Source organism: Mauremys mutica, chromosome 22 (genome assembly GCF_020497125.1).
Source record: "Mauremys mutica isolate MM-2020 ecotype Southern chromosome 22, ASM2049712v1, whole genome shotgun sequence".
In the NCBI taxonomy this organism is placed as follows: Eukaryota; Metazoa; Chordata; order Testudines; family Geoemydidae; genus Mauremys; species Mauremys mutica.
The window spans coordinates 7,944,160-7,967,627 of NC_059093.1; the positions used below are offsets into that span (position 1 = coordinate 7,944,160).

The window sequence follows — 23,468 nt, forward strand, 5'->3', positions numbered from 1 at the left end:
AGTGGGCACCATACCACTCTGCAGCGCTGAGGTTGTTTCTCTCAGGTGTCCCTAGCAGACCCATCACCAGGGGTATCTAAGCACACGTTTCCCCATGGGGGCATTGTGGCCCCTCTGCTGCCATCTCTCCCACCATCTTGCCCCTCACTGCCCTGGAGGGTCATGCCCACCGGGGGCGGGGGGGAGGGAGGTGCTGCCTGGCTGTCATTGGCTAATGGGCTCACTCTCTGATCTTGCTGAAAGGAAATTCTCCATCCTGTTGGAGACCCCTGTGCTGCTCGGTCTTTCCCTCTCCAGACCAGTGGCCCAGGTTTAGGCTGATGATCCAGAGCTGCCAAGCGCCCAGCTGTGCTACTGATTGAATGTGTGAGATCAGTGGGCTACACTTGCAGGTGAGCTCTTTCCCCCATAACTGTGTGAGGTCACAGCTCCCTGACCAAAAACAGGGACACCCCATCCACTCTGCCTTCTGAAAGCCTTCAGCGGCCTGAGGCTGGGGTTCAGGCCCTCCGGCTGCTGTGCAACAGTTAATGACATTCTCAATTCCTGCAGCAAGGCAGACAGCTGCTTTCACCACCCTGTGCTGGGCTTTCGTGATTCCATTACCTGCAGCAGAGGAAACCCAGCGCTGGGGCTTGGAAGGTAAGTGAAGAAGGAAACTGACTTTAAACCACTTTGGTTTCTACAATATATTTGTTTGCAGTGTGTTCTGATCTGGAATCGATGGGGTTTCAGGAGTCTGTGCTATCTCCTCTGTTAACAGAAGTTTGGGCTGTCTCCTGGGGTGGGGCTATGTACCCAGAGATCATTAAATCTTCCAAAAGAGCTGCTTGGAAGTGGTCCTGCACTGTTATGCTCCCGGGGACGGAGACTAGCAGGGGCCAGATCCTCAGCTCTGGTAAATTAGCATAGCTCCCCTGAAATCTGTTAGCCTCAGAGCTGGGGAAGCTGACTCCCCTGGTTTACCTAAAGGTTTTTGCTGTCTCCTTTAGTTAGACAAGTGGAGCAAGGGGCTTGCACTGTGGTTTTGGAAGTCTCCACAAGAGTGTGCTGCTGGCCTGAATTTCCCCAGCACTTCAGTTGCTTTGTGCATTGAGAATTAGGAAAACATGTGTGCAGGAAGAATCATTTTCAGCTGGGGAGGATGTTTGTGGCAATACATTTCCCAGTTAAGAGAATTTAATCAGTGCAACCTGAAGCTAAACCCCATGCACTAAAGACTTTTTTTCCCCTTCACTTTCCAAATTAAAAAGACACTCACCAGTCTTTGCAAGATCTCTTGCTACTCCCCAGTCCCCATAAGAATGGGAATAATGCATCCAATAGAGAAATAAATGTCATTTGGCACAAATATGTTCTTTCCAAAGTACTGCACAATCCACCTGTACAGTCAGCATTACTGAAAGGCAGCTGTTGGCAAGAGCAAACTGTCACACCGCAAGCTGTGGAAGGACATTTTGGCTCAGAATAATAGGATAAATCCATGCTCTCAGGAAAAGCATCAGGATATCTTTAACGTTCATGCAGATCTGACCTGGGGCTTGGGTTTAAGGTCCTGTGTGAAAGGCCATGCTTTGTAAACCAAGCATCATCCCAGGAGGTTTATCCAAGGGAGGAATAGATGTTGGTGGGTGGAGAGAAAGAAGCACAAGCAATGAGTAGTGTGGATAGGTCATTCACAGAGGCCACGGAAGAAGGGCTACTGATTTCTGGCAACAGTATCTGCACTAGAACTCAGAATGGACAGTATGAAAGCAAATCCCTGCTGGAAAGATGATCTTAATCTAATGCAAATGTAATTCACCCAGTGCTTTCCCCTGCCCTGCTTTACCCAAAATCAACAATCTTGTTCTTTTAAAGAATGCTTTTTATTAGGGTCATGAGTGGATCCTATAAACTATTAAGCACATTACATAGCAAAGGTTAGGTTGCAATGGGTTAAACTAATCCAATCCCACTTTGAAATGGGAGTAAGTTAAAGCAGGGTCCACACAGGGTGGGGTAGATTTACACCTAGCTTGCCACGAACTAAATGTTCATGCAGACAAGTTCAAGAATGTTTTTGAATGGCTTATGCAGCCAAACTTTCCAAAGTGGCCATTGCTCTCGCATGCTGCCCCTGGGGTAGGGAGTTGAGGGCCCAGCTTGCATCTCGACTTTCAGCAGTGCTACGCATCACAACTCCAATTGAAATCAATAGGAACTGCCGGTGCTCATCATCTCTTAAGACAGGGGTCCCCAACCCCCGGTCCGCGGCCCTGTACCGGTCCGCGGCCTCTTACAAACCGGGCCGCGAACCGACCCAGTGGACCTCCCGCAGGCGTGCCTGCGGGAGGTCTACCCGAGCCGCGGGACGAGCGCTCCCTCCGCAGTCATGCCTGCGGGAGGTCCGCTGCTCCTGGGGCTCCAGTGGACCTCCCGCAGGCATGACTGCGGACGGTTCGCTGGTCGCACGGCTCAGCTGGACTGCCCGCAGGCACGCCTGCGGGAGGTCTACCCGAGCCGTGGGACGAGCGCTCCCTCCACAGGCATGACCGGTCCCTGGTCCTGAAAAGGTTGGGGACCCCTGTCTTAAGACCAGCACCTCAAGTTTGGGCTCAGGGAAACTGAGGCACCAAAAATCAGTGGCTACTTGTGACAATGTTGGCCATGGACTTCACTAAGGGTGAAACCAACTAGAAATCATTCTAACTGCCTGAATAAGGAAAAGGAATTATATCCATGCTCTTCTTCATAGAATCATATGTTTTTAAAGTCAGAGGGAACTATTATGACCATCTAGTCTGAGTATTTTTGTAATTATCCTGTAGAATTCTATAGCAAGAATATAATTCTTCATTTAATGGTATAGAATAGCTATGAAACACTATAGAAAAGTTATCATTTGCTGGTAGAAAATGGAGTTTTTCCATAAGGGATAAGATGAAGGAATGGAAGCAAGACAATGATGAACAATGAAAGTGGAGTAAGGAAAAAATTTCAGTAGAAAAGGGCTTTTTCCCTTCAGTCTAAATAGCAGGATGTCCCAGTATCTGAGGATTTGTAACATGTCTCATATTAAGCAAGTCATTTATTTCCATGGCTGGATCTAACTAAATACTGAGCCAGTGTAGGAACACTGGATTTTTCTTCAGTCAGTGAGAATAGTAGTTGAAGCTGGTTCCCTCCTCCTATATTCCAGTCAGAGCAATTCGCTGTAATTCAGTTAACCAAAAATGTCTCCCAAGTGGATCAGAGGAGCCAGTGGGGTCTCTCCTACCAAAGGCCAGGAGTGCCTGTCTTTTCTGACCTCCCAAGCTGCATCCAAACTCCAAGATTGAGCTTGCAGACTGCGGAATTTCCAATCCCTTTCATATCACGTTCATTGCATTCCTTGCAGAATAAGCATCAAATGTCTCCTAATGGACCATAAAGAAGTGCTGTGCATCTATGCCGCAGCCCAGAAAGGTGGAGAGGAGGGAGCTAGCTAGTCAGATGCACCTGAGATACAGGCTAGGGTCACAGAGGTAGGTTTGTCACCCAGACCAGGCCCTCTGTCCAGCTAGAAGCAGGTGGTGTTAACACTCGAGTTAGACTGTGTTCTGGTGCTGTGTTCAGCCCCAGAGGTGGCTGCATGCTTATGGAGCAAAGGATCAAGGAAGAGAGCGTCAGAACTGAGCCCGCCCCCTAGGAGCTGCTGGCTGGGTGTCCAGTAGCAGGGAGCTCCTGACAAGAACTCTTGGTATCAAGCAGGGGAAGGCTCCATGTGTAATCCATTGGTCAGCATGTGCAGTGTCCCCCTCTGTGCCCAGTCCACACAGGATACAAGTTGGGAGCAGCTCCCAGCAGCAGAGACTGATGCTTTTAGTTCCTGAGGTGCCTGGTGTCGGCCGAGATATGGGGGTGAGTCACATGTTGTATTGGCGTCACTGATAGCAATTGGGCAGCCTGGTCTTGCCCTCTCTGATGTGGGCTAATGGGAGCAGGAAGGGCTCCTCCCCTTTTAAATCAGCCCATGAGTACCTAAATATGGATCTGAGCCTCCCTTCAGCCCCCCAGCTTTGAAACATGTTCATAGACTTTCCTCAGAATTATTCCATCCTCCTCCACCCCAGTATCCCCTCTGCTTTTCACCCTCCATCTCTCTGCCCCGTTTTTCTCTCTGTTGGTTCATGCACTTGGTTGTTTCCCCTGCGCTGGGGATTCCTGCACCATCCCATCTTTTCCCCGCTCTCTCCCGGCTGCAGAATCTGACTCAGGCTCTCAAACCCGGGGGGTTGGCTGTTGGGCAAAACAATCCCGCCTATCCCCAGAAGAAACCTGTATTTCCAGGGAGCAGGAAGTGCAGCATGTGGGAAAGCTGAGTGCCTCAGAATGTGGGCTAGGGAGAGAGAAATGGATGTGTGATAGCTTGCACCTGGCAGCTCCTGGGAGCTCGTAAACACTTTTCAGGATGGATTCCCGGCACAGAGGCCTGGGCAGATCTGAGCTCAGACATTCAGCTACAAAGAGTGAGAGCACTTAGATCAGAAGACCTGGGTTAGGGAGTGGTGCGGGCGGGGGCAGAGAGGAGAGGAGACCACAGACAATTCTGGGAGCAAATATACACTCTGAGGGCTTTCTACGCTCCGGAGTGAGATCACCATCCGGCACTTTACGTCAGCCTAACTCAGTAAGGGTCTACTCTAAAATGTCGCTCCCGCCGATGTCACTCGCCCACTACACCGACTTAATAACGCCACCTCTGCGAGAGGCGTGGTACTTAGGTCAATGTGGTGAGGTCGACGCAGTGTCCGTGTAGACACTGTGTGGCTTACATCAACCGTTGCTGCCTTTTAGAAACCGTCCCCCAGTGCCCTACACTGGCAGTTAAATCGGTGGAGCGCTCCTGGCGAGGAGAGACCCCGCCGACACAAGGAGCGTAGTGTGGACATGTGAAACCGAGTCAGTGATGGCGGTGGCTGTATATTGACATAATTTAGGTTGACTTAATTTTGTAGCGCTAGTGGCTTCATGGCTGGACTCTCAGCTCCCTGAAATTCCAGATTAGAGAGCTGGGTAGATGACCCTTTAAGCCTGCTGTGGGCTTTTAACATACACTGAGGGGAGCGTGTGAACTCTCAGTGAGTGTTGTGGGGCCCATCTAGGTTGCCGCGTGATTTGAGTTCTGTGTGGGCTGGCACCCATTGGGATCCTGATTCTGCTCTCTGTTATCCGACTGAAATGTGGAGTGACTCCACTTGAGTCAGTGGTGTCACATCAGCGAGGTTCTGGTGTCAGCGAGAGAAGGATCTGGGCCTTGCGAGGTCACCCAACAAATGTGGTTCTATCTTTCCACTCTCCTGTTGTAAGTACCTCAGTGGATGGGGGGTAGGAAGAAGGGTATCGGCCTCATAGAGAGGCAGCATGGCCTAGTGGACAGAGCTCAGGTCTGACAGACCGGAATTCCTGAGTTCTCACCATGCTTCTGCCTCAGCTCTTTGGGAAAGTCACCTTGTCTTTCTGTGTCCCCCTTTCCCCATTGTACAGATGCATATCATGCAGGTTCACAAGTTAATTACCCCGGTTCTGTGGGGTTAATTTAATTACCCTGGCCTGGCAACTGGATTCACCTGGGTAGACCCCACGCCCACACGGATCCCCATGGAGCACAAGAGTGCACGTCCTTGAATCCAATGGTGGGAGTGGGGACCAATGTCTGTTCAGGGCTTAGAAGATCAAAAGCCTTATCTAAGGACTGAGCAGCATATAGGTAGAATCCTGGCTCGGTCCTTTGATGGCTTCCGTCCAGCGTGCCCAGGCAGGTGTCTTGGCCTTGTCGGCACTGAGGTATGAGGGAGGCCACCTCATTTCCTACGGGGGTCTAGGGCTCTCTGATGACTGAGTCTCAGCAAAGCCCCTTCTTTTGCAGGCTTGGCAGTGGGAGGGGAGGCAGGTGCTCTGAGGTGTGTCCATGGCGCTGAGCAGCATATGGAGACGGCTGCCTCCTTCTCCCGAGCACCCCACCCCCTGTTTAGTGCTGCAGGGACTCAACAGTCCCAGAGTTACTAATATGCAAATCCTGGCGTTTTGCATGGGCCGCGTGCCAGGCTCTCAGAAGATCAGCATGCTGCCAAGCAGGGGGGCGGGGGGGCGTGGCCACAAGTGCACAGCATGCTCACCTGGCCCAGTGTGTCGCCGGGCAATGCAGGTGTAGGTGCTTCGGAGCTGCCTTGAGCCCAGCTTCAGAGGTGGGGGCAAACTGGCAGCCCCACAGGCCAGTGTGGGGCTGGCTGCAGGAGGCTGGGCGCGCTGTGGATTCTGTCCCACCAGCAGGATGGTGAATCTGGAGTCTGTGCACACAGGTAAGAGGGAGAGAGGATGGTCTCTGGTGTAACCCAGCAGGCTGCAGAGGTTGGTGGGGGGGCGGAAGGGGGCTGGGACACGATTCTGTTGAATCAGGTCGCCTGCCATGTTGAGGCAGGTGGTGACACTGAGGATGCCATGAGTTAGCAGCTCCTAGGGGATATAGGTGAGGGGGCCATCAGATTCAGGTTTGGTTGCTGAGAGTTGAAGAGAGAAAAGGGGGCAGAGAAAACAGAAGGAATGTGGGGGGGGACTGGGGAAGAGGGGGGTGTTTGGGTGAATGGGGCTGGGGGAAATTATGACAGGAGTCATTGAGGGGGAAGGGAACTAGCAGCCTGACTGGCTGAGGTGGGCGTGCTGAGGCCCACGTGCGTGTCTCCACTGCAGCGCTCCTCTCCAGTTAACCTAGCTGCAGAGAGGATGGCTGCTCTGAGGGGTTGTCTACACTTGAAACACTACAGTGGTGCTGCCCTCGCACCACAGTGTGTAGACAGCCGGCTACGGCGACAGGAGGGGTTCTTCCATTGCCATGACTAACGCTGTCTGTGCAGGGCCGCCAACAGTGGGTTCGGGCCCTGGTGAAAAAAAAATTGGGGCCCCCCCAGCAAAGGTGGACCGGTTAAACAGGGCCGGGGAAGCTGGGGTCCGGGCTCCCTTACGGACCGCCGGGCCCCGGTAATTTGTACCAGTTGCTCCCACCTCTTGTTGGCCCTGTGTCTGTGCCAGGGATTGGATCACTCAGGAGCGTGCGTTTTTCAGCCATAGCTGGCTCGGCTTAACTTCTCAGTAGACCTGGGAAATAACCTTCAAGCCGCACAGCGTGGCTGGTAGCAGCTGAGGCATTGTGCTCACTTTAGCTGCAGCCTGTCCCCCCACCAACAGGCCAGCCAGCTCGCGTTAGAAGCGCTGCTGTACTCGAGTTTAGGGGTTTTGTGTGTGGACAGGACTCAAGTTAGGGGCAAAGCTCAAGTTAACACTACAGTGAAGAGAAGCCCTGACAAGCCCCCAGAGACCGGGCAGGACATATGCATGTTGGAGTCCATGCAGGCATATGTCCGTGTCTATGTGTGTGCTGGCGTGTATAATCTGGGGGTGCACTTCTTTGCTGGTGTGGAGTGCTGTGTGCATCGGGGCGTAGGCTAGTGTCTGCATGCGAGCGCAGGGATCTGTGGGTCAGTCCATTCTGCAGCTATGGGCATGGGGCACTTCAGTGTGTGTATCTCTGTGGATGTAAACGTGGCCCCCTCATCACAGGAGATGGCTAAGCCCACTGTTGTGCACTGTGACACGGCTGTGAGTATCTGGGCTGGGGGTGTCATCTTAAACACAGGGGTTTATGAGAGCAGGAGAGAAACGGAGTTCAGTGAACCAGCTCAGCCCAGGGGGAACAGATTCTGTCGTGGTAGAAGTGGGAGCAGCTCCATCAAAGTCCGTGCTGTTGCTCCCAGGCTGGTTTGGGCCTGATATGTTTGATCGGGGCAGGCTTCTCCCCCTCCAAACCCTCTCCTGCTCTTGGGGTCGGGCTGAGCACCCTGCCCAGTCATCGGGACCAAATGTTTACAAGGTGGCCATGGATTTTTGGGCTCCCAAGTTGGGCCTGATTTTCAAAAGAGCTGAGCAGTAGCGGCTTCCCAGACTGGTGTCAGTGGGAGCTGACATGCTTAGCAGTGCCTTGAAAATCAGTCCCAAGGTGCTTAACATGCACCCAAAAGTGAAGGCCCTCAAAAATCAGTGGCCCTTCTACACACACACACACACACACACACACACACACACACACACACACACACACACACACACACACACACACCCCTTCTCTGTGCTATGATTAGATACGATTTTTCTTAACATTGTGAACGTCCCACGTGCCCTGTGCCAGAACTGTAATGAAACATTGCACGCGCCTTCTCTCGCGCGACAGTCAGGATCCCCAGCCTTAAGAGTGTAGCAGGAGACTCCCCTGCTCATGTGTCTCATCACAGAGAGCAGGGAGGATTTGGTTGCAGTCAACAGAAGATGGATTCTTTATTGAGGTGGCTGGATGCAGACCTGACCCTGTGGTTCTCTCGGGCTCCCAGACGAACTAACTGAAGTCTGAGTGGCTTAGCATTACCTCATAGGAGTTCCCTAAGTCCTGGGAGCGGAAGGGACTGCTAACTCCATGGCATCGCTCTCAGCTTTTGACTCGGGAATGCTGTGGTGTCGTGGATGCTGCTGGTTGCTCAGATGGCCCTGCTTGATCAAAAGCCTTGATGAAGGAAGTTAAAAGCAAATTAAGTGTCTGCCCCAAAGCCCATTTAAGACGCTAGAAAGACTCCCATTTATTTCAATGGACTTTGAACCAGTGTCTGCCATTTCACCTACCAAGAACTCAGGTTAAGGTTCTTTGCTTCTCCACAGCAATTGATGAAGATTCAGGGACCTGAAATAAAGCAGGGGCCCCTGTTGTCCTTATCCGCTGGGCTGGTCCTTGAGCTATTCGAATGTTGCAATAAAAACACCCAAATCCAGACTCGCATGTCAGCAAGTAAGTGAGGGAGGAACTGATTTTTTCCAAATAACAAGAGAATGGACATTCAGGCTAAATATACTGGGCCAGAGCCTCAGCTGGTGTAAATCAGCATAACATTGACTTCACTGATTTATACCTGCTAAGATCTGACCCCCAATCTGTGCGGGATCTAAAGATCTTTAAAAAGTATCATTTTGATTTTACAAGCAATCCCCAGCCACTCTCATTTAAGCCATATAGTTAGGTTTTTGTAAGACCTGTTTTGTTTTGTTTTAATCTATGATCTATATATCATATTGTTTCAATGGCTTGTTAAATTCCAATGAAAACTGTTTGTTTTTGTCTGGATGGAAGCCTCCCCTGGTATGGTTTGCAGCACAAACTGCAGAAATGTAAGGCAGGAAAGACAGCTGGTGAAAGTGGCTACATACAGAAGTGAAACTCGCTAACAGAGCTGGGCAGGAAACTGCTTTCCCATCTCTCAACCATTTTTCTGATTTTGAAAAATTTGCCCATCCAGAATCAGGACAAAAAAGCTGAAATCTCAACATCGGGATATTTTTGAGAAATGTTTTGGTTTCAGTTAACTGAAATGTGGGTTTCAAAACATTTTGGTTTGATTTCAACCATTTAAAAAAAATAATTAAAATGATTAGCTTAAATTTCAAAATGGAAAGGACCATAAAACTGGACTTTTTTCATTTGAAATGCTTGGACAACTTCAAAACTCTTTGCAAAAAAAAAAATTAATTAATTGAAAAATTCATGAGACATGAGCCTTTCCACCAAAACATTTTGTCAGAAAATTCCCAACCAGCTCTACTGATGAGGCTAGTTTCACTGTCCAAACCAAGGTTTGGACCAAATTCCCTGCTGGTGTCACTGCCTTGAAATCAGTAGACTTCCACCAACGGAGAAATGTCTTTGCCATTTATGATAGGAAGTATGTTCGATGTTTTAAAATTTGTTTGGTCATCCACAGCCAATGTTTACTATTTGGGGCGGGGGGAGGAATATGTACTAAAGGCAGCTCTAAATCCATATATAGGCACCTCACTAAATAAGGTTGGGCCAATTCTCAGTGGTACTGAACCTATGCAAATCCCATTGATTTTTAGAGCAAGTTGTGGGTGCTCAGCACCTGTCATGCTCCCTAGGGCCACCAGAGTTGTCCAGCCCCTCACCACTACCTGCCTCTAACAGGAAGCAGTCTTATCTTTGCCCACTGTAGCTTAAGCTCCCTGAAGCCAGCAGCCTCTGGCCACACAAGCACTGCCTTCCAGGTCCCCACAGGCCACCCCCTCTCTCTACAGGCTAATGATAGGAGCACCCCATCCCTTGAGTGCTCAAAGCGCTCCCTGCAGTGGCCAGCCCCTGTCACTGGCCACTCTCAGAAATTGCCAGGTAAGCTGTTCCTGAAGGAGCAGTGTACACGCAGCGTGACTGGCACAACTCAGGATCAGGTGCTTTATAATGTCTCAGCACTGGCATATATTTATAGTGAAACAATCATAAAGTTATTACTAAAAGTTAAGATTTAAGAGTTCTAGTGAGTAAGGATTATAAGTGGCAATAGAAACAGTTGCACAGGCAAACTGCAATCCAAGGTCTATGCTTACCAGTGGTTTCTTTTCCTATATAACAAAGTAGCTTTTTCTCCCAAGGAGTCATTCTTTGGAAGATGCTGCTAGTTTTCAGTCAGCACCAGGATCCAAGCATTCATGAACATCCCAGGCCCATCAAGAGGTTTCCCCAATGCCTGGATCCCAAGATGGGTTACTGGTCCCCCAGTTCTAGCCCAGTGAACCTTTGAAGTGCACCCTCAGATAAGACACTTCTCCCCCTGGCTTGTTTGTTCCTGTTAGCTACACGTCTTGCTGGTCTTTATTAGCACGCAGTTCCAAGTGGACATAGTCATGCCGGCAAAAAGGACCGTTTGCCAGTATAGCTTATTTTATTTGTAGTGGCAAAAGCACTGTGCATACAAGCTGCATCTCCACTAAGAGGATTTTCTGGGAGATCTATATCCATTTCGCTACACCAGCAAACCTTTTCTAGTGTAGAGTAGACCACAGTGACTGCCTTTAACTCAGGACATCCCAGCAGCTGAGGGCTTTAAAATGGATCCACATCATTATTCTCCCCATTTATTTTTATTACCCTGCTTATTCATTGTGAAATGTCCTACCTAACAAAGCTGTAGTGGAAACACAAAGCCATAGGAAGATTATGAATTTAAATTGGCTTCCAGTCTAGCAGCAGACTTTATCTGGAGGAATTGATTTGCTGCAAGTTTATTGATGTGTCTCTTTTATCATGCAGGCTCAATGTCACATGTTTATTGGGAGGGCTCTTAAGCTGTAAATAAATAGGTGTTCCCTTTTGCACAGAGCAGACTGGCATCTCATTAGCCATCTACACCTGGGTTTATTTCTCACCAGTTTTTGAGGAATCCTCCGAGGATGTCAGCTGTAGCATTTCCAAAAATCAGGAGCCAGCTTCCCCCAACAATCATGAGATTGTCTTAAAAATCATAAGATTAAAAAAAAGTGTTTGGGGTAGGGGGGTTATTCGCTTTTTGCTATTTGAGCCTGTAAGAGGGGGGGTGTCACATTTTCTGCTTCTCAACCACAAGGGCTAGAAATTGACTTTAGTCTCAGAAAACTACCTGACTCCAGGAGCTGGGGCTTTAACAGAAGCAGCAAAAATCACAAAGCTGGCAAGAAAATCATGAGAGTTGGCAGCACTGCAGCTGGAACCAACCATCCTAGCCCAAAAAATTACAAGAGGGCCTGGATCTTCTCTCCCGCTGGTGTAAATAAGGAGTAACTCTCCTAAAACCAATGGAGTTACATTGCTGCAAACAAAATCCAAATCCACATCCTAGACCAGTGGTTTTCAACCCGTGGTCCACGGACCCCTGGGGGTCCACAGACTATGTCTAAGAGTTCCAAAGGAGTCCGCATCTCCACTCGAAACTTTTTACAGGTCTGCAAAAAGGTTGAAAACCACTGTCCTGGATGTTCAAGAAATACTGGGCATTTTTAAGGGTTTTTAAACTGGTTTTTTTTAAATGGTGTTTTTGTCCAAATGGAAATTTCCATGTTAGTTTTGGATTAATTTTTTGGGTAGTGGGGAGAGGTTGTTGCAAAACCCATTTTTTGCTTGCTTGTTTTTAGTGTTGGGAGCTTTTTTGTTTTTATTTTTGTTTTGATGAAACCCCAAAAACTTTTGAATTTTTTTTTTGACAAAACAAAAATGTATTTGTTTTGTTTTTTGTCAATAAGTTTTTCGTGGGAGTAAAAAACACATCTCAACCAGCTGTTACCTCAATCTCAGCCTGGGACTCTGGGCAGGATGGCAGTACAATTGGTTATATTCTGATTCCCTAAAGACCCCAACCAAAATCCAGGCCCAAATGGAGTTTTGGTAAGAAAGGAACCCTTTCTGCCCACTTTTTAACTTTTATTCCAGTAGAAAACAGCTTAAAAAGTGAGTGTGTTACTTTTCTCCTCCACCAAAATGAAACCTAATTTTCCATTTTGAACCCTTTTGTTGGCCATGAAAAATGTTGAACACAATAAGAAAATTTAAACTTTGTCAAAAAAGGCATTTTCTATCGAGAAACTAAAAGCTTCATTGGAATATTGTCAAGCAGCGTTAGCATTAGTAACACCGGGGGGTGAATATGAAAACAGGATTAATTTCCTCTTTCTCCTTGCTGCATGAAATAATTGATTTATGTTTTTTAAAAAAAGTTTGCCTGATTCAGGCAATGTCTCTTTAAGGGGAAGGTTTCCACCTGCTTCTTTTATCCAGGCCAAACCATGAGTGCGCACATGTAGCTTGCCCATGGTGGCATTATTACTTCATGCAAATCAGCCTATCTCCTCAATGGGGATTGGCTGCTGGAAGCCTATGCAAATTAATCAGTTTGTTCTTTTTTTTTTATTTATTTGTCCAGCTAGGTTGGAAAGAGTTAAAATTCTCAGGAAAGGGGGGAGTCCATGTGAATTTGACTATAGCATTCTTCCTTCTTCAACTGATTCTGTGCTTCGGCTCTTTAATAAGGAGACGACCTATACAGCAAGTTAGGGCAAAGTTGACTATTTCTCCCCTTCCCTTTCTTTCAGCTGTCCCTGAAGAAGGTTCTGACCCCAGGCGTGGTGGCAGCTGTCACTTTAAGGGTAAATGTTTGATTTATTGAGATAAAAAGGGCTCCGGCAGAAATGCTGGAGTTAGGTGGCAGATTGCTCCGATTGTCTTTGGGGTGTCACTATGCCATGAAGTGGCCTGCTCTGTGTTTTTGGAAGTTAAAGAACAAGCATGAGGCAGCGGAGGGTTGGAGGGGAGCCGTGATCAAGGTGAGGGTGGGATGGAGAGAGGCAAATTGAATTGGGGAGGTAACTGGCAGGAGAGAGAGAGACTCTGCTCTACAGTATTGCCTCTCCTGCTCCGTCTCATCATCACTGTGCGCGCCTCTTTAGGGACCGTCTTTACTGTATGTTTTGTACAGCACCAGACACATTGTCATTGGTGAACGAACAATGGGAGGGGGGGGAAGAGGTTAGGAGAGTCAGTGGTTGGACCCTAAACTGAGGAGAAACAGTGGCGCCCTTTCTCCCTGGTTAGCCCAGTCAAGAAACCGGTGTAATAAACTCTGGAGAGAGACCAACAAGGAAAGGGGATCTCGCACCCTGATTGCCACTCTGATGCCAGAAACGAACAATGCAAAAAGTGAGAAGCACAGTGGTATACTGAGGAGGGGGAAAGGAATGAGGGAAATGCAGAGAGCAACAGGAGGGAAAAGGCATCCTCGGAGCTGATGAATATTCTATGTTGAGGAAGCAAGAATTTGAAAGTCTGATGGCTTATTGTAATTACACATTGATTTGTGTTGTTCAGTGGAAGCCACGTGGGCCTGGGTCTGTTATTAAAATCAGTTGTGCCTTCTTTTCAGCACTCAAGATGAGTGGCGATGTGGCAGACTCCACAGAAGCGCGGAACGAACCCGACCAAGTGGAACCAGGTAAGAGACTATCCTAGGACGTACGGTGCTTGAAGCGGGAGGCATGCATTGTTGGATACTGCGTTCTGTGCTTTGCGTCCGACTTCTCAAACCAGCTTGTGTGTTGGTCAAGAATCCACACTGAAGTAAATTTGAGCTCAGACCCAGCTGGGAATGAAAGATCTTTTCTTAATAGCTGTTAACCAGTTCAAAGCTCAGTAATGTTCGTCATGGTTAAGCACTGAAATAGATCCAGTGGGCAGTCGAATGGGTTAATAATGTTAATACAGTCTTGAAACAGAACCTTGCACAGATAGCTCTTTATTGTATTTCAGGGCCTATTCAGGAGTCTTTACGCAGACAAAACTCTCAGGGTCACATTCTTCCTCGGGGTGTATGCCACTGGAATCAGTAAAGTTATAACAGGTATTACTCTGGCAGTCATTTTACTCCAGTGCTCCCTGAATACCGATTGCTGACGAATGGGGCCTTTAGCTTGATTTTTTTTTAATGCAAATTTAGCACAGATTTGCACCAAATCCTCCAGTTCCACTGGAGGAGAGTGTGCAATATACTGGATGTGTCACTTTCATATTTTACAATATTCAAGCAGGCTCCCATTGATTATAATGGGCTTTGACTTAGGGACAAAGATTCCAAAGAGCTCCAGATCAGAGTTACAAGTGGTTGGCACTCACAGCTGGGGCCAGGTTTTCAAAAGGGCTCCACTTCCACTTAGGCGTCAAAATGTGCACCAAAATTTCAAAATGTGCTGAGAACCCAGCAGCACCCATTGTGACACAGCCAGATAGTCCAAAGATCTCGGTACGACATCATCTATCGAATGTGCAGGGCTCTTGTGCAGCAGAAGTCAGTGAAGAATCTCTGCAGTACAACAAAACAGAGTTTTAAATGCGAACAACAAAATAATTGCATTATAATAGGACGTGAACTAGCCCTTTATTCAGAAGTGGAAAGGTTCTATCGGGTTAGCCAGGAATGCCTCCTTAGTGCAAATTTCTACGTGGAAGGGCAGGGTTAGAATCCTCACTCCACCGAAGTCAATGTCAAAAGTCCCATTTCAGTGATGCCAGGATTTCACCCCAGATTTTTAAATGTTCCGTGCTCACAATGCGGGCCAGATATTCAAAACAGCCCTGCACACAATGCGCAGCCAATCTGGCCCATTGTTATGGTATCTACATAGGTGTTGAACTCTTGTGAAATTCTGGCCCTATATTTCCTGGAAGATAGCAGCAATCTCTTTTTAATTGTTTTAAGCCCGGGGAACTTCAGCTCATTACATGAGTCAAGCTCTCTTTCTAGTATCAGTTCTTTACACAGTGATTGGGCCTGATTTTGCTTTGTTGCACTTGGTTAATTGTGGAGTAATTTCTGCTGAAGTCAGTGGAGTTGAATTGATATGAAACTTGTATAGCTGAGATCAGAATTGAGCTCACTAGATAAAATACGTTCATTTTGAATTAGCTTAGTAACTAGCTGTATTTAAACAGGAAAATAGTGATGAGTTGGAAGTGAAAGTGCACAGGTGAAGCACCTTTATTTAAAAAACATGAGTGAATAATCGGAGTTGAGTGAATACGGCTTTAAGGGCCTTGAAGCCATGCAGAGAAATAAAAACCTGTAAAGATTTTGCATTCAGTGGTGGAGGAAATGCTTCTGTTCCGTTGGAAGCAACGAATTGGTTGTTAATTTTTTAGAGACTCTCTTAATGCAACCTCTGTAGCTGCCTGCCACGTTCAGGGTCTTCAGAAGTGAACAGACTAAGGGGAGGCTGTGCCGACATGTGAGCAGATACTGCAGTGAAATTCTAGCTTTTCCGTGTGGCCCCCAGGACTGTTGCCCCAGCTACAATAAACCATCAAGCCTGGATCCTGTGAATTGCTAAGAGCTTGGCTCCCCTTCCCCCCAAAACCACAACAGAATGGAAGGGTGCTCAGTGCGGAATCAGGCTTTCCGTCTGAGTTTGTGTGTGTCACATCTCTCCACTGATGCCAATGGATCTAAGCCAATTGAAGGGATCTGGCCTATATTTTATTCTTTAAAAACTGTTTTTAGCTCTTATTCTGTGAATTAATAAATAACCAGACACGTTTACTGAACTTCCAGAAAAGTTCATTTTATTTTCACTGATTTACGCTGCCAGGGGAAGGGCTATTGCTATTCATAATAGTAACCTATTTTGCTTACGAACTCCACATGGAGAAGTCCCCTTTGAAAGGCTTGTTAATTGAGGGCTGGTTTTCTTCCATTTTTAAAAGATCTAATAAGTTGGAACAAACCAAACAGCCCCCTAGGTATCTTGTCTCCTCCCAGGAAGAGTTACCCAGCTACAAATATTGTAACTATAAAGAATGGAAAAGTACTGGGGCAAGATTTACAAACACCTAAAGATGCAGATAGGTGCCTATTGGGAATTGCATTTATTTTCATTGACTTTTAATGGGAGTTCGGCTGCTTGGATTTTCTAAAGTGCCAAAGCAGGTTAGGCACGTATCTGCCTCTTCAGGCACCCAAATACCTCAGTCGATCTGGCTCTAGATCTAAAAAACAAAGCTAAAGGCTCTGATGGGAATTGTCAACAAAAGCATAACTCATGACTTTTCCCCGTGTTACAGGAGCTGGCTGAAATGTGATGACCTATTTTCACTAAGGGGGAAAAAAAAGTATTAACTTATGAATTTGTTTTCATTTCAAAGTGTTCCAACTGGACCCATTTCCTACATGTTGTCTATTTCCCCCTCCAAAGAAGTTAGTGAACTTTTTCCTTTACCAAAAGCCCCTCCGAAAACTGGTGTTAACTATTTAGCTATAAAACCCTTTGAATTTTGATTTTGTAAAAAGGCGAGACGTTTTTGGCACAAGAGGAACCATTTTGACAATGTCGACAGTGAAAGTTTAGTTTTAAAAAAAGGCCTTTTCCTGCCTCCTCCACCCCAACAGCAACAAAAAAAAAACTTCAAAAATTTCAACCCGCTCAGTGTTACCCCCACCCCCAGCCACTCGGGTGCATCTTCAGCTCCCCTTAGTGCTCACAGGAGGTGAGTGTGCTCAGCACCTGACAGCAGTGGGGGTTTTTATTGCAGTGTAGACCTACCCTCAGTGCACTAGCTCAAGTAAAGGTCGTACATTGATGTCTCCTTGAGCTGTAAATTACAGCTCCAGCTTCAGTGTAGATGTACCCTCGGTGACTTACCTGAGCTCACTCAAGAAGTCTGTGATGGAGCCAAGAATTAAGCCTGGGGCTCCCAAGACCTGGGCTAGTGCTCTAACCACTGGACAATCCTGCAACGCTTGCTACCAGGAGGAATCTCTCTGACTCCAATGGAGCATCCTATGCTAATGAGGGCTGGGCTACATGGCAACTCATCGGGGCTGGGACTGCGTCTTACTGTGTGTTCATACAGCACCTGCTACGATGGAGCCCCTTCTTTGGGGCCTCTTCTGTGTGTGTAGCATTGCCCGGCGGGGCGGGGGACTTCCCTTGTCTTTTTCTGTGAGGCACCGCTCTCCGCTGTGGGGCTGTGGAAATACTAAGTGAAATCATCATAATCCTGAAATGAGCGGGGGGGATAGATAGCTGCAAACGAAAAGATGGGGGTTAGCGGAGGGGACAGACCCCTCTGGTGTGCTGGATCTGTTTGTCCGGGCTGAGAGACAGTGTGTGTTTTCTCTGGGAGAAAGAAGGCAGCATGAGGGAGTGGAGCTTCTGCGTGCGTCTTTCTCTCTCGTCTCCTCCTTTTCCTGCCTGTGCCTTGGTGCATCTTGAGCCCAGTTCGTACAGGGGAAATTGACACAGGCCATGCCAGCAAATATTGGGTTGATTTCAAAGGCAGTGGAGGGGGCTCGGCACCAATCAGCGTCGCCCCTGCTCTCCAAGCCAGCAAGCAGAGGGCTGCTCTGTCCTGTAGTTGTCTAAACCACCACTATAGGGTGGAATGAAACAACTAGGTGAGCCTCTCCTCCCTTTGTTCGTGTCAGGCCTTTGCTGTGCACTATCTGCTCTGATCAGAACTGCGGGTCGCACCAAGCAGAGCTGCTACTTTGATTTCACTGGGATTGTGGGGTGGGGGAAGCCAAGGTTTAAACAAAAGTGCAACAGGGAAGCACTTCAAACACAACTGTCAGCAACTGAATGGCTGCAGGCACTGGGAACATCTTCCATCCCCACCCCGCTCCACCTGGCAAGTGGGGAGCTGCACAGCCTCACTGGAGACCAGGGCGAGCCCAACGGGTGGGCGTCCTAGGACAAGGAAGACAAAGCAGCAGAGCCCTCTGCTGCCTAGCTTTGCCTGTGCTGCCAGTGCTTCGGGTGCACCCCGTAGGCCCCTCCTGGACAGTCCCTGGCTCACGGGATGGCTTTGTGCCACTGTGCTGAAGCTGAGTTCCAGGGAGGAAAAAGAATTGTCCAAATGTGTGAAATGCGAGGCCCCACCTTTGGGAGCACAGTGGCACGGTTAGAACACACTACTGGGAGTGAGGGGTCCTGGCTTCTCTGGCTCACTCTGCTGATGACTTGACTTAGACCACACGCTGAGTTATTTAACCCATGTGTCTTTGTTTTCCCCATGAAGCGCTTCCAAGAGCCCAAGCAAAGATCTGGCCAGTTGAGCACCTCAGCTTGCATCCAAGGCAAATGAATTGCAGGTGCCCGACATCTCTGATAATCAGCTCCAGGGGAGCACGAGGAGCCTGTTTCCCTTGATTTGGGAACCACTGTTCTCCCTCTTGAATCCTATCCTGGCCTCATACCAACATCCTCCCACTGCCCAGTGTGGGTTACAGGTCCCTCTGTGCCCATCTGCAGAAGATGTGAGTTGTCACAGCCCCAGCTAGGGAGCTTCAGCTCAGGTGGTCTCCAGGCTGTTGGCCAAAAGGGTGGCTATCACCCAAACTTGACTGGCAGGAGACTCAAGAGACTGGAGGCAGTTCCTGAGATGGGAGACAATCTCTACCACCAAAGCCACCGCACCAGGCAAAAACTTCACAAGCCAAAAGCTCTCCCCTTCTCTAGGGTCCACAGTCAATTGCTTTTGGAAGTCCTAAGTGCGTTAATCTCTATCGACTCTGCTGGGTGCTTAGGGGATGGATGATCTTGCAAAGAGGGCAGGGCAGCTTGGTTCAATACCCAGCTCTGCCACAGACTCTCTTGGGCAAGGCACGTAATCTCAGTGCCTCCGTTTTCCCATCTGTAAACTGGGGCAATAAACCATTCTCCCTCCTTTTGTCTAGTTAGATTGTAAACTCTCTGGGGCAGGGATTGTCTCCCTATGGCTACACCTGCACTTCAGCTGGAGGTGGAATTTCCTGCTCAGGAAGATGTACATGTGCTAGCTTTGATCAAGCTAGTGCACTAAAAATAGCAGTGTATCCCCTGCTGGCTTCCCACGTACAATTCTGCCCCCTGACCCTAGGTACGTACTCGGGCAACCAGCCATACAGTCATGGCTACACTGCTATTTTTACCCAGCTGGCTCAATCAAAGGTAGGGAAGGTACATCTATACAGACCCAGTGCAGGCACCCCCTTAATGTCTGTGCAGCACTTAGAATAATGGGGCCCTGATCGCTGTTGGGGGCCAAAGGTGCTGCTGTTCATAATAAGGGTCAATGTAAAGCTAATTGGCTCAAGACTCAGTGGGGTAGGGAGTCTTTCACCTCTAGGTCAGTGGTTCAAATGCAAGCCCAAGGAACAGTCCTCTCCTACTGTTACTCCCGGGTGGCAGTACAGTGACTCCTGTGAAGTGAGTTGGTGGGTTCTCAGTCCACCGGGTAGGGCAAAGGGGCTCACATCCCACCATCCCGTGCAACTCTCCTCAGCACCCCCAATGAGTCCCTCTGCCTCTCCCGCCCTGCACCGCAGAGGGATCAGCCCCAGGGCGGGGCAGCCGCAGCCAGCAGTGAAACAGCTGGTTGCTACGGTGCAGGGGCCTGCTCGGGATTTGCATACGGCTGCTGATTTCCATAGCGCAGCTGGGTCTGAGGCAGGAGAAATTTCCATATGCCCAGCTCAGAGGCAGTTGGGGTGTGGGGAGAGGCATAGGAGGGGGGTTATTTGAAATTCAAATGAAGGTGATTAGGGGGTTTTACATCCTCAGGAGGGGAGAGGACAAAAGGAGGGGGGACAAAGGCTGCTTTTATTCTAATCAGGATGTTATCAGAGGGAGGTGAGCGCACCCTGTGCTCTTGGAAGAGCAGGGGCATTTTGGAAGGGCAGGCCTGCTTGTCTCTTCCTCCAGAGCCCTGTCCTCACCCCTGCAAACCGAACCATTGCCCATGGGAACAAGTCCTGCTCTGGGGGGTTTCCTCCTGGAACCTGCCTGCGTCCCCCACCCCACCCCCTTGCCGCCTCCTGTTGTGTGGAGATTGTGGGTCTATCTGGCAGGAGAGGGACGTGGAGACAGATGTTCTCCGAGGCGTTTGTCTACACAGGAGAGGTGCACAGGTTTAACTTAAACCAGTTTTTAGCCTAAATGGGTTCAGCTCCACCAAAACAGGCCACTCTCAGCCCTGGGAAAAGCCGGGGGGGTGTTGCACCAGTTACATCAATCGATTGGAATTCACACCTGTAGCACCTCTTCCATGTAGACCAGCCAGACCCCAGGTTTGTGCCTTAGGTCATTTGTTAATTGACACCCGAAGCCCTGCTCGGCTTCCTCAAGAATCCTATGGATCCCCCCAGAAATGTTTCTTAAATCTAACCTTGAAGAGGGGGAGATTCCAACCAGGGATGCGGTGATGTAAGCGCAGCATGGCCCCCCTGTAGTAGTGGCTGCAGTATCGAATGAACCTACCTCTCTCGGGTGTCTCACTCCCCTTGCTCAGACCTATGCTGCCCCTCCCTGTTATCTCACTCACCGTCTTCTCTCTCTTCTTCTCCCATAGCCTATCCCTACCCACTACCTGCTCACCCCTCTGCCCTGCCTTCCTACCCTGGGGAACGCCTTCAGCCTGGATAATGTGGGAGGGAAGCATCTGTCTCTCCTTCTGCTTGCCACCCCACGGCCTTACTCCTGAGCGCATCTCCCTGCACTGGGTTGACTGGACATGTAAAGGAAGAAGCTTTAAAGGCACTCCAAGAGACGGACCATAAACGGGGAGTGGCAGGTGCCAGTCTGCCCACACTCCAGCCACGTTCCCGACAGCAGGAGAGAGGAGCGAGGAGGTGTTTCTCTTTGAGAGCTAGCTACTCTGTGCACCAACCACTAATCGTGCTGCCTCTGGAAACAGTGGCCCAGGTTGTCTTTTGCAGTGTAGGAGCTAACGATACCACCTGGTGCCAGCTGATTTCTCCCCTACACTGAGGATGCTCTCTGCTGGCCATTTAGGGCCAAGTTCTGCCACTTAGCAATGTCTGAGTGGTGCACAGCAGCCAGCACAGAAGGAGAAAATCTGGGCTATTAATTGAAGTAACTGGAGGTAAGGTGACTTACACCAACTGAGGATCTGTCCCTTTATGTTTAGCAACAGAATAGTAAATATTTTTGCTCTGTGATTGTACAGTACCTAGCACAAGGGGCTCCTGATCCAGGAGCAGGGCCCTAGGCATTGCCACAATACACCTGATAAATAACAATAAAATAATGTAACATCCCTGATTGACATTGTTATCACTGATACAGCTATACTGTATGACATCTGTTTCCAACCATTTATTAGTACTGTTACTTATTTGGACTCTGCTGTCATCCACAGACATCAAGATCTGGGCCCCATTGTGCCAGGCACTGTACAAAGGTGTAGTAATGGGTCATCTCTTCCCCAGTGAGCTTACAATGCATGTTCAAGGGATGGTTGGCTCAAATTTGGCCCTATATGTAGCTTATAAATTAATGAACTTTTACAAAAATGGAATATGTATAGAAATGCTTTCCTGCATTTTTGTTTGTTTAAAGCAGCCATTCCCTTGTGTATATGCCATTCAAACATAGCCTCTTTGTTCGAATGCATGAGAACAGGAAAGTGAAAATGACTAGCAGCAGGGAGTGACCTGGGAGGCTGTTGTCTCAGTACTTTGTTGATTTAGAGCTATGCTTTAGGGAAGGCAATTTGGTGTAATGTATAGTGTAATGGGCTGCAATGCAGCAGATCTGGATCTGTCCCAGCCCTGCCACTGGATTGCTGGCTGGGCAAATCCTGTCACTGCCTGGTGCCTCAGTATCCCTATCTGTAAAATAGGGATAATGATGCTGACGTCCTCCATGGTAAAGTGCTTTGAGATCTACAGATGAGCATGCTGTATAACAACTAGGTGATGGTATTAGCTCAGCCACAAGTTGATGGTCTGGATGCAGGAATCACTGGGTAAAATCTGCTGCCTATTCAGAATAGATGATGGTCGCTTCTGGCCTTAAACTCTATGAATTGTCCAAGCTGAGTGAGATGCAAAAACAAACCAATGTAAATACCCAGGAGCTTACTGGACTTGTACCATTCTTTTCATTTTGACCATCAAATTCATTTGTAACCATAAGTAGGAACATTTTATTTGTTCAATTACTCTTAACTTGATGCTTAATATAAAAGTCCATTTCAGTGTAGCTAAGAGGTTTTGCTTCTTTATAACATCTGACTCAAATGCCAGTTATAGCTCTAATGATTGTTGCTGCGGGCTTTTCCTTCCCCACTGCTGAGTGAGCATTGAATATCATGTGATAGTCGACATGGTGGAGCTGATGGGAGCAGCAATCATGTCAATAGACAGTCAATTAATGTGAGCAAGCCAATTTCCTAACAATTTGTTTCCAATATATAAATCCTCCCATTGCAATAATTTTCTTCTTACTGCCCTGTGTGATGCTGTAATGACATTTTACTGTATAAATAATTGCAGCTAGCACACTTAATGTGTGTCTGGCATTGTTCCTTCCTTGACATTGTTCCTCTTTCATTGTTCAACTGCACAGAATATAATTCTCCAAAGCAGCACATGGAAAATCTGTTCCCCCTGTGAATTCCCCAGACCCTCCTTATAAAGATTTAACTTGCCATTAGTGTGCAGTCCAAATCCAAAATTTCCTAGTGACCAAATCTCCTTCCATTCTGTACAGCTCACTCAAAATGTAGGGTGAATTAATTTAGGTTTTGGGGCAGGGGTTCTGTCTACAACCCTGGTCGTGTAATCAGTATGTTGCCAACAGGTTGCTTTCTTGGCAAACTGATGCCCCCAGTAGGTGGCTAGCGCATGGTCTCAGAAGATGTTGTAAGACCGATTGTTGTGTCATGAGGTAATTATAGCTTGTTTTCTTGACTCTTGATTTCTTTTCTCTCCATTGCCGCGAGAGCTGGCTGCCTCCTGTACTTCTCTATTTGTCACAAACGGGAAGTTTAAGAGACAAAGAAATTCTGCAAACGAAACATCTCTGCCCATTAGCCATATCGTAGACCTGGCCCAGCTTCTTCATCATGAAGGGAAAAGGGAGAGAAGACACACTAACCCAAGGAGTTAGCAGTAATCGTTCTTATGCTTTAACAGGGAAACAGCAACAGAATTTCCCCCAGCAGGCCCACTGCCTCACATGAGACACTAAAATGCAAAGGGATGCAACCCAGCCACCCCAAGAGAAGCCCAGTATCCTGTCTTCCAATAGTGGCCAGTGCCACT

The 23,468-nt window shown here is 48.2% G+C and overlaps 1 protein-coding gene across 2 annotated transcripts in view; it reads left to right on the plus strand.

The window, feature by feature from the left end:
• The first annotated feature begins 314 nt into the window (after window positions 1-314).
• POU2F3 (POU class 2 homeobox 3) overlaps window positions 315-23,468 on the plus strand; it is a 63,811-nt gene continuing 40,657 nt past the window's right edge. The window contains exons 1-3 of one of the 2 annotated variants that reach the window (XM_044997221.1): window positions 315-642; window positions 12,970-13,023; window positions 13,797-13,865. In XM_044997221.1, the coding sequence (XP_044853156.1) occupies window positions 531-642; window positions 12,970-13,023; window positions 13,797-13,865 (235 nt within the window). In that variant the 5' untranslated portion in view covers window positions 315-530. Of the gene's footprint in view, window positions 643-12,929; window positions 13,024-13,796; window positions 13,866-14,179; window positions 14,271-23,468 lie in introns of those variants that run through there. The other variant, XM_044997222.1, reaches the window with a different exon arrangement.